Genomic DNA, 11256 nt, shown 5'->3' with positions numbered 1-11256 from the left:
TGGTCAATTGTTGGTTTATGTGGGACTTTCTTCTTCTGTGTGCTGGTCCATCCCTCCTAGGGCTGGCACCCTCAGCTTCTCCTCTGCTCTCAGCCTAGAAGCGTTGCTCACTAGGCCACAGCCTCACTGTTGCAGAAGCCCAGGGGGTGAAGGGGAATAAAGTAGACCAGGGAGCCATGCACAGCAGGCGTGCACAGCGCCTTCCACCTCATAGAGTATCTAGCTGATTGGTACATATGGGCTAAGGGGTGGGGTCAGTGGTATTTCTGGGTCTCAACATCCTCCTTAGTGAACTGAGGGACATAGGAGGCTCACGTAGAGCTGCATAAGCTTATACCCCCTACACCACCTAGGAGGACCCCTCAACCAAAGCTGACAGAGGGCCTTGCCCCAACCCCCTTACAACCTCCTGACTGGGAAAAGGGGCAGCAAGTACTAGTCAGACCCTCACCTCTGACAAAACTTACATGGAAAAAAAAAAAAAAATCAGAATATGCAACACAAGTCAATCTTTATTGAAAACTGCAGTATTAATACATAACAATTCCTGTTACAATAAACGTGCTTTTAAGGATTTTAAATCTGAGCTCATCTACTCATCAGATTGCATAAAAAATTAAAACAGTATGAATTTACATCTAATTGAACTGGCCCGGGATGGACACCTGCCCGTGCCTTTGTATTGACACGTGAGTTCAATGAAGAGGCAGGGATGCCTTTAACACTGGAAGACAATGCTGACTTAAGCATAAAAAAAGTACCAAGAGAACAGTGTAAAAAAGAGTATTTAAAAATAAAAGTTTAAAAAAGAAGAACCTTTCTGTTCAGTCACAGCCTATTTATCAGGCTCCTTGGGGCCTCCAGCTGCCGCAACACCCCTGCTGGGAGCAGTCCCCAGCCCGACCTAACTGGTCTATTATACAGCTCACGGTCTGCAGCAGACCCACCCACTGCCCTTCCCTGGACGCTGCCTGTACGCCCATCAGGTCCTCACATCTCATGTAGAACTACTGCAGTCCCTGGACAGAAAGCTGCTGCTGTCTCCCACCCATACTTCTAGTAAGATTTATTCCACAGGGCTTCTGCTCTTCAGATGTACAGGGAAGGGGTAGGGAAGAGAGGAATCCTCTAAGACATGGGGAACTTGACTGTTCCTATCCAGACCATACCAGCCTTTCTGGGTATCACGCCATCAAACACAAAACACGGGGCAGGAGTAAGCAACTCAGGAAATACGAAGGTCTTGGAGGTGTCCTGGACATGAGAGTAATGGTCAGCCAGCTGCCCTCCTGCCCTCCAGTAACCCTCAGAAAGCACCAGAGGAAAGGACCAGCAGCTGCCACAATTGTCACTGCACCCTGGGAAGTCCTGCACCATCCAGCAGTGTCAGGTACACAACTACAGACCTCAGTTGCTGAGTGGGAGAAGGTGGTCCCAGTCAGTAATACTGCACTGCAATATTCAGGAAGGAGAGGGGAGGGCATCTGAGGCAGCCCCGGTGTTTAAGGCTCCCAACCACAAAGGCCCAAGTCAGAAGCCAGTGAGCTCAAACCTCCCCCAAGAACTAGTTTCCTCTCACTATAACACGTCCCCAAGAAACACCTAATCTGCTCCTTCAGCCTCCTGTCACAGCAGAATAACATAAACAGATGCAGTAAGATGCCAGGCGCATGGCTGAGGAAAGGCAGGACACTCAAAAGCTACTCCCCATCATGGTAACTGGTAGGCCAATAGCCACTCAGTGGTTCTTCCAAGGAAGACCCAAGACAGGGGACAACAGTTCCAGAAGAGCACTTCCATGCCTGTAGCCTACCTCGCCCAATCCTGATGGGGCCAGTCTTCTCAGTCAGGGAGCTCCCGGGCTCCTCACCACTCCACAGCTCTACAGAGGTTTAACTGCGAGCAGCAGCAGGGACAGAGGAAGGAAGCTGCCCAGCCTCGAGGAAGGCAGCAGAGAACATGTATCCTTCCAGCGATGTCAATGCTACAGGCAGGAGGCTCTGCCTGCCCGTCTGACTTCTAAAAGAGCTCAGGGAAGGACTCTGGCCAGGGATGTCACACACAGAAAGCACACTTTCTTGGAATGTTCCTTGATATTTTGGGGATACTTATGCAGCCATACAACAGGACACAGACCAAGTTCTGTCCCTTGATTTTACTGAAACCTAATGCTGCTGAAATCACCATCTCTGACAGTTGGCTACTTCCACATGCCCAGACTTTCACCTCATATTTAAGATCTTTCACCAGCAGATTCAATAGCTCCTAACCTGGTAAGATCCACAACAGAAGACGTCCACACAGGTGAGTTGTATAATACAGAAGAATCTGTTAGTCACTCAATTCCAAAGAAAGAGAGGATGAGTTTTAGCTGTTACAGGGCAAGTGGAGGGGCTGGATCCCACTAGTCTTTCTCCTGAGAACTCAGGGCCCATGGAAACACAGACATTGTATGCAGCTGTAAGCAGGCCCAAAGACCTGAACTTCCTGCTGCAGGCAAACAACGCTACCCTCTACAGGCAGGGAGACAGGTATGTTTATTTGGGGGTAGGTGAGGGGACTTTTTCAAACAAATGTGAGAATCACAGGTACATTTATTTGCTCTACTGATCTGTGATTATTCACCTGGGAAAACCTTCTGTCTGTTGAGTCCAGGGAACCCTTGGAACTAACGCTGTAAACCTCCACCACAGGGATGGGGTCCCAACATGAAGTACAGACACAAGCTGTGTGCCTACAGCAAATGTTTCTGTATCTGTACACTGTGTGCTTTCTTGAGCCACTCTCCCTCCAATGCGCGCACGCGCGCGCGCACACACACACACACACACACACACAGGAGAACACACATACATGTACACACACACACTGTTAAGTGCTCATGAGGCTATTAAACACACTCATCAGTAAATATTCTATGTTTGTGGACATTAGGAATGAGGAATCTTCTGTTTACACTGATCCATGCAGAAATCTTTCTAAATTTTTAAAAATATAAAATGCTAAAAAAAATTATGGAGAACATTACTATAAAAAAATAAGGTTACCAAAGGCTCAATATTCGATGACTCACCCTCTAGCCAAGTTAACTGCTAATGAGGTGACTTCTACACCAACACGGAAGCCCTGGCCTAGCTGCCAGAGACAAGCATCCCTTCCAACCAAAGCCCCAGCAATTCAATGAAGTTGAAAAAATAGAAACCACACCCCCACCTGACAGACCCCAGAGAGATCCTCAGGCCCCGCCCTTCTGACCCACGCTGAACAGAAGCTCTTCCACAGTGAGGCAAAAAGAGCCTCTTGACTTCTTATGCACATGCTCAGATTACACACTCAGAATCTCCCCACAGCAAACCCTGACAGACGAGCGCACTCCAAAACTGCCTGGCCCTCTCTACTTTCCACCTTTGCTTGGTACTGAGTGCCTTCAGCTACAGAAAAGAGTGGCCAAGAGACTCACAGACCACTTCTGCAGGCTTTTTAAGCCGCACTCAGCTAGTCACAGAGGACAGGTCATCAGGTGAATGACCCCAGTACAAGCTACAATATTTCTACATTTTTAGACATAATCACAGTCCTGTTTCTCTACAAGACTAACTTAAAAACACATTTATTCCCTTTTAACCAGTCTTAAATATACAACATTCTCCACAGCACACAGCTGAAGTCTCTGCCCTTCTTGGTGGGACGACTCAATTATTTCTCAGGGGAAGGGAGGGGAGGAATGCTTCCCTATGCAAAACACAGCAAGAGACAAACCCACCTCAGCGTGGCTACCTCTCTTTGACATCTTCGTCCTAGGCAGACAGTTTAGTTCTACACTGGACTTTCCCAACAGATGCACGATACGTTATCCTGCTCTACCGAGAGACAGCCGTCACCCCAGCTCCCATCTTGCCGGATAAGCTTCAGGGACATCCCGGCTTCCCAGAGCACGCTCTAGCTAGAATGAAGGAAAGGGCCCTGCTTTCCCTGCTGCTGCAGTCTGGAGCCACCGCAGGCTCACGCTCTCCCCGTCCCTGCAGCTCCCACTAGGATTGGCCAGAGCCAAAAACCAGACTGCTGACAAGTACAAGTCTGTGTCCCTAACTGGTAACCCCAGCACCCCAAGAATCCCCCCCAGTACTCCAAATGCTTCAATGAGGACATTCACTTGCACACATGTAACTCTGAGACTCAGCATACATGACAGGAGTGCATGAGTGACACAGGCTGTAGAACACGGTCCAGTCCTTTGGGTTTTGCATATGTTTTGCATCAGTCACTGCAGGTAGATTGAGCAAGCTTTGTTTTTGTGTTTGTTTTTTATAAACATGCATTCAACTAGATATAATTCAGAATAGAGTAATACTCCCTTTTTATCATTACAGTTAGCTAAAAAATGTGCCAGGCAGTCCACAAAACAGGATTTGCTTTAAAACCAACCCACGGAGTTACGTGGAGACTAGCGAGCTGGGGCCTGCTGGGCTGGGACGCAGTTGTGTTTAGCTAAGTGTCGAGAGCATTAAGAAGAAAGTCCTGGTTGGAGGCACAAGGCCTGCAGCACCAGCTGTGGGACTCAATGAAGTGACTGCACAGCTCCATCCTCAATCTAGGAAAGAAGGACAAGCATTAGACAGAGTCCTGGCACCTCTGCTTCACTCACTCCAGAGGGCAGCAGACGCCAGAGCTGCTCGCCTGGTTCCCACCTCCTTACACACTGCTCCTGCGCCCCCTGCCTCACTCTAATTGGAACCCTACAAACTGCAGCAAGCAGAAGGGCAATACAAGCCCTCTACAAAAGCAGGAAGATGCACACTAACACTCAATGGCTTCCTTCCTTCCTTCCTTCCACTTTGGGAGGTCCCACTACTAAAGCCTCAAAGCCCTGCACTGTTTAGTGTAAAAAGCAGGTATTCTCTTAGCGCTTAGGAAGAGGGACTCTAAATCAAGGAAGTGCCTCCATCAGGCTGTCCTGTGGGCAGTTTCTTGATTGCTAATTAATGACATAGTACCGAGCAGTGCTCTCTGTGCACGTGGGCCTAGGCTGTATAAGGAATGCAGCTGGGCAAGGAGGCAAGCTAGAGAGAGCAGACTGATGAACACCCGTGCTCCATAGTCTGTGCTTGGTGTCTGCCTCAGACCCCATTGTGACAGACTGTAAGTGTGAGCCAGACCAACCTTCCCTTCCCCAAGGTGCTTTGCTCAGTGTTTATCACAGCAACAGAGCAGCAGACTAGAACAGTGTTGAAATCTGAGTCAGTCTCCCAGTTTCCTCAGAGAAGTACATCTTCCCCAGAACCCACCCAGGCAGCATACTTGACTAGTACTCACATTAATTTGCAGGGTAATCACCACTGAGGGGGCACATAGCTGTAAGTGGGCGTTCCTGGGGCTCGGTATGTGGGGACAGTGACCGGGTGAGGGGCTACAGGAGTTGGAGAATGAGCAGTCAGCAGGGTACCTGGAAGAAAGCAGAACACTTCACATAAGAGGCACAAGTGACCACTCCAGCAGAGCTCTACCATGAGGCCTCTGAAAGCTTGTGACCTGGCTTCCTTGGGGGGGGGGGGGGGATGGGGATGGGATGACAAGGGAAGAGGAATGGTCTTAAACCTGAGGGTCAAAACTCTGAACAAGTTAGCCCAAAGTGTTGAAAGGCATCGTGAACACAGCAGCCTGTGGTCACAGGATACCTATAACTCCTCTTCAGACCATGCACACTAGTTTTGGCAGATTGCACGACTACAAAATGAAAAAGTGAGTATTACTCCCCTTAAAAGGAAGGATACTCTGACACATGAATAGCAGAGGTGAACTTGGAGAACACTGTGCTAAGTGAAAAAGCCAGTGAGGAGAGGATAGTGTATGTTCCTCTTATATGAAGTACTGACTATAGTCAAATTCAGAGACAGAACACAGAACAGTGGATGCTACACCTAAGGGACGGAAAAATGGAGTATTAGTTTAATAAGTACAGGAATTTTAGATTTGCAGGGTGAATGTTCTGGAGACCTGTTTCACAATAACACGAGTATACTTAACACCGTGAGTTTTACACTGGAGGGAGAGGGGACAGAAGAGAGAGAACATGAACACACTCAGGAGGGTGCTCTCTATTCCTTAAGCACGTACGCTTAGCAGTGGCCTGCATAGCTCCGAGGTTAAGCCACACCTCCACACCTCAAGGTGAGGGTAAAGCCTTGCTGCTCACACTCATGTGGGAGCTGTCCCCAGGCGGTGGCAGCAGCAGCAGCAGCAGCAATCTATGCTGGTCTTCTTTAACAGCAAATTTAGAAAAATCAAATGGAGACGCTGAGTAAAAATAGACAGAATCCCACAGTGCCATAGCTGACATAATTTCAGGGGGAAAAAATTCAATGGCCTGACACCACCCCCACCCCTTAAATCCTAGTCATAAAGAACAAAGTGACCTTGTATGAAACAACTTGGTGGCGCACGCCTTTAATCCCAGCACTCGGGAGGCATAGGCAGGTGGATCTCTATGAGTTCGAGACCAGCCTGGTCTACAAAGCGAGTCGAGGACAGCCAAGGCTACACAGAGAGACCCTGTCTGGAAAAAAACAAAAACAAAATAAAACAAAAAAACACCAAAAACAAACAAACAAACAAACAAACAAAAAAACAAAAGGCAGCTACATATATTCAAAGGTCAAGAGGTGGCCCCAACCCATTTTTCTGATTGAATAAATGGCAAAGGATTTCGACAAGCAGCTATTCCCTCTATCAACACAAAGCCAGCTTTCTTCGAGAACCTCTTTCCTCATTACTGACAAGTACCTGCCCCATTGTTCACAGTGTAGCTGCTCACTGGAAGAGCCAAACGAGGGCCGCCTGATATTCCTCGCTTCTCCCGGCTACCTAATCACTAACAAAAAGTGCGCTCGGGTCCGTAGTGGAAGCCACTTGACCCATGGCCTATTCCTGAAAGGAAAAAGGAGAAGGAGGGGAGAGGGCAGTCGGTTGGCACAACTGAAGCCATGGGACTCTAATGACAAGGGTCAGAAGCGTCATGGACTTTCCCCACCTCAGCAGCTCTCAGGCTGCCACAGAACACACACACCAAGAACCAGGACTCACCTGCTGACATGGCCATCGTGGTCCCAGCAACCATGCCCATGGTGACCCCACTGCCTCTAGGAGGAGGGATGGGAGCAGGGTAGACCGTGGCTGGCATGCCATTGGGCTGCACCACAGTGGTGTGGTGAATGACGTGCGGGGGTGCTGCATACAGAGGCTGTGTATAGTACGTGCCTTGCTGTGGGGAGAACAGAGACAACTGCCAGATGGTCCCAGGGCTGTAGAGACATGATGGAAAACTTCCCCATGTGTGGGGCATGCCCAAGCATACCTGAGCATACGGGCTCTGTTGGGGGTAGGCACTTCTCACTGGGTACACGGCCGTCTGGTAAGGATTCGGGGAGGAGGAGTATGGTGGCACAGCTCCGCTGGTTGGGGAACAGGACACTTTGTAAGGTGTGCCAGGAGTGTAGCCTGGAACAAAGAAGCCAGAGGCCTGAGTTCACCTGGCCAATTCCAGACAAGGACAAGGACGCAGGGAGGAGCCAGGGCCACCAGCAATCACGAACACATTGGGGATCTGTTGCCACTGCAGCCCTGACTCTCTTCTACAGAGACCTAGGGTTCTCAGCTTGGTGTGCACGCATGTATGTGTGGTGTTGAGTTCTGCAGAGCATATACGCACATAAGAACCTGTTCTGTCCTGTTGGAACAGAAACTGCCATGGCCTCCCTAGGTTCAACCTGGCACTAATGGCACATACACCTCTTCACCCTTCAGTTAGGGTCCAATCTTAGGGAAATAAACATGTGCACACAAAAACTTCACTGCAAACAAGCTTACCTCTATGTTGCTCACTACAGTGAAACTAAAGAAACCAACCAAACGCCAAAGCCCGGCAACACACCTTGGTTAAGATGTGAGTCAAAGGGTAGGCTGACTTGCACAGTACCCACCGAAGATCAAGTGAACATGTCAATAAAGCAGACTGTCAAACAGAAGACATAGAGGAAGAGGAAACGGGTCAGTGGTGAAGAGCACATGCTACTCTTGTAGAGGACCCCAGTTCAGTTCCCAGCACCCACATAGGGACACTCACAACTCCAGCTCCAAAGGATCCAACCAACTTCTCTGCCCTCCAATGGCAGTGGACTCACACACACAGATCATACAGACATGCCCCCACAACCCCCCAGACCTATACACAGACACACACACAGGTACATACAGACACACACACGCGCACGCACACACGCACTTCTTAAAAATCAAAGGAACAGAGCACACAGGCTACATGAGGAGGCAGGGAGAAGATGGAATCCTACAGCCATGTGATGTGAGGCTGTTTTCAGAGGCTGTACTCTCAGGTGTCAGGAAGGAGAATAAGCACCTGACTCCACCCACAAAGTACCTCACCAGAGTTGGGAGCTGCAGGCTACATGAGGGTCTCCGAAGCTGAGGAAAACAGGGCTACTGGGGAGGCAGAGACTCAGGGCAGGGGAGTTCAGGTCCTGCACCTGCCTGTCTTGTGTGACAGGATCTTGCTGATTCACAAGACAAGCTCCAAGACAATTGTATTGAGTGAAAGCCAGACAAATACATGCCGCAGCTAGCTGACAGGAAACTCTGGGAAGAATTCAGTGACTGAAAAGTAGGCAGTGGCCAGAGGCAGGGGAATGGAAGCAAGAGGTTGAGCCTTTCAAGAGCGCAACCACAGGCTGTGGTTGCAAACACAGCCAACAACTCTGAGGACAGGTTGTAGCTCTCATCAACCTGACTACACAAGTGCTATCTGAATAGGCCACGATGGCCTTTATGTTCTTGTTGGTGTAAACTTGAGGCACAGAGCACTCAGCTGTCCAAGGGTGTGTCAGAATCACAAGCTGATAGATACATGTCTCAGAGATGCAAGCAACACCCCCTTGGGAGAAAACATGCTCTCCAGACTCACACACAAGCCATTATCCACGGGAGACTGATCCAGCCATATAAACACTACTTGACAATCATTAAGAAAAAAGTACAAACGAATCTGAACCCTGTTGGATTTCCAAAGCAAGCCAGACACAGAACAGCACATAACAAATGGCCTCATTTACATATGCAACAACTGGCCAGTCCACCTTGAAATAACACATGGCACGTGTATTCAGAAATTCCAAATATGTGGAAGAAATCAGGAGGGGAGAGGAAATGGAAGCCCTACTAGCATAAGGAAAGTATCCTAAGTTTTGTTTTGGGTGATGGCTCCACAGAAGTTCAACTGTGAAAATCCATCCAAATTACATATTAATGTGTGTTTGTTAATAAACTGCCTCAATTTTAAAGAATTAACTGATTACAAGCAAACTGAATTTGAAATTTTAAAGTTTCAATTATATTATTAGCAAAGAGAATTAATGACTTCTACAGTATCTATCATTTAAAAATATGTCACCTTTCAACACTAGTGCTTTGCGAAGGAAGCCAAATATGCAGAGGTCCCACTAGGCTGTATAAAGCAAGTTGAAAGACCAGGGCATACAAAAAGCCTGCCGTGGCTCAGGCCTTAAGCCTTCCTCAAAGGCCCATGTGGTAAAGGCCTGGTCTGCAGGCCCGAGCTATGGCAGTGCAAGAGGATGGGGCCCAGAGGAGAGAAGCATCAGGATGCCCTCTCCAAGTGGGGCATGGGACCTATCCATGGGGCAAGTGCTTTTGCTTTATGAGATTCTGCCTACCACACCCCCAAATATCAGGGCTTAAGTGATGAAAAGCTCCAAAAACCATGAGCCCGAATAAAGCCTTTCTCTGAGAAAGAAGCCACCTACCTTGGACATCTGTTACAGTGGTAAAGCATTGTCACCACCGTACCCTTCTCCCTCTGCCCATCTCTGGCCTTCACAAAGGATAAAAAGGGGAATGACAGACATGGCATGCGTATTCTGAAGCTCAAGTTTTTTAGTATGTTCAATTTTATTTATTATATGTCAATTATACCACAACAAATTTATAAACCATTTTTAAGTTAGGGGAAAGCCATGTAAGATCCATCCCATTTACGTTCAGTGATACTGCAGGGAAAGGTCCAAGATGAGCCTAACTCCTCCACGGGAACACTCTACCCATGCAGGAGCAAGCACCTGCCTCTAGGCCAATGTTCCCACTGTAGATGAGCAGGAAAGCTCCATCCTCTCCGAGAGGTAGCTGACTTTCACAGGACACAAGGAAGCAGGGAGGCAGAGCACTCACAGCAGCGTGCAGCAGGAAAGGGAAAGCAACTCAAGGTGGGAGCAAGGCAAGGCTGACCCAGAAGAAAGGGAACCGTGGGGCTTTCCCTTCCAAAGCAGCCCTTCACGTATCAGCCATACTCACGGCAGACAGTACGATCACTGAACAAGGTGACCTTGTGATCCCTACTCAACTATTTAAATCTAGTTTCTGCCCTATTATTTCCACGAACCTCAACTGAGTCATCTTGCCAGATCTGGGCATGGAAGTACATGTCTGTACTCTTAAGGCTGCGGCAGCAGACTATGGATTTGAGGTCAGCATGGGTCCATTGCTTAAACCAAATCCACAAAGGGGAGAGTGAAATCCCCTGAGGAATCACCAAAATCACATGAAGAAAACATTAGCAATCAAAGTGCTGAAGTGGCCAGGCAGTGGTTCTCTGAGTTTGAGGTCAGCATGGCCTACAGAGTGAGTTCTAGGACAGCCAGGGCTACACAGAGAAACCCTGTCTTGAAAAACCAAAATACAGGGGCTGGAGAGATGGCTCAGAGGTTAAGAGCACTGGCTGTTCTTCCAGAGGTCCTGGGTTCAATGCCCAGAATCCACAGGGTGACTCACAACCATCTATAATGAGATCGGATGCCCTCTTCTGGCCTGCAGGTGTACATGCAGATAGAGCATTCACATACATAAAATAAATAATAAGAAAAAAATTTTTAAAGGAAAGAAAAGCCAAAATACAATACAAAACCAACAACAAAGTGCTCAAAGCACTTTGAGAACAGATGCTAGGTGTCAGGCTCGAGCCTCAATCAGTCTGCAGTGCTAGTCAGTTTCACTTGGGTTTAAAAACAGGGCCCACGTTATTGCCCAACAACAGAAACACAAGAACAAGCACGCATGATACAGACTACACATCTGGAACCCAGAGCACTACTCATGAATACTTTTGGCGTGGCGACAGTGGTATACATCCGTTTAGAGAGAGACACTTCTAAAAATCATCAACATTATGTATGGAGGTGA

The 11256-nt window shown here is 48.3% G+C and overlaps 1 protein-coding gene across 2 annotated transcripts in view; it reads right to left on the bottom strand.

Annotated features, from left to right (window-relative positions):
- Nucleotides 1-4054: 4054 nt before the first annotated feature.
- Nucleotides 4055-11256, bottom strand: part of Fam168b (family with sequence similarity 168 member B) — a 28372-nt gene continuing 21170 nt past the window's right edge. For both annotated transcript variants that reach the window (XM_051152816.1, XM_051152817.1), the window contains 4 exons: nucleotides 7352-7494; nucleotides 7081-7258; nucleotides 5314-5443; nucleotides 4055-4591 (listed from right to left, as the gene is read on the bottom strand). In XM_051152816.1, the coding sequence (XP_051008773.1) occupies nucleotides 5331-5443; nucleotides 7081-7258; nucleotides 7352-7494 (434 nt within the window). In that variant the 3' untranslated portion in view covers nucleotides 4055-4591; nucleotides 5314-5330. The remainder of the gene's footprint in view (nucleotides 4592-5313; nucleotides 5444-7080; nucleotides 7259-7351; nucleotides 7495-11256) is intronic.

This window comes from Acomys russatus, chromosome 11 (assembly GCF_903995435.1).
Source record: "Acomys russatus chromosome 11, mAcoRus1.1, whole genome shotgun sequence".
NCBI lineage: Eukaryota > Metazoa > Chordata > Mammalia > Rodentia > Muridae > Acomys > Acomys russatus.
This window is presented reverse-complemented; position numbering and strand designations above follow the sequence as displayed.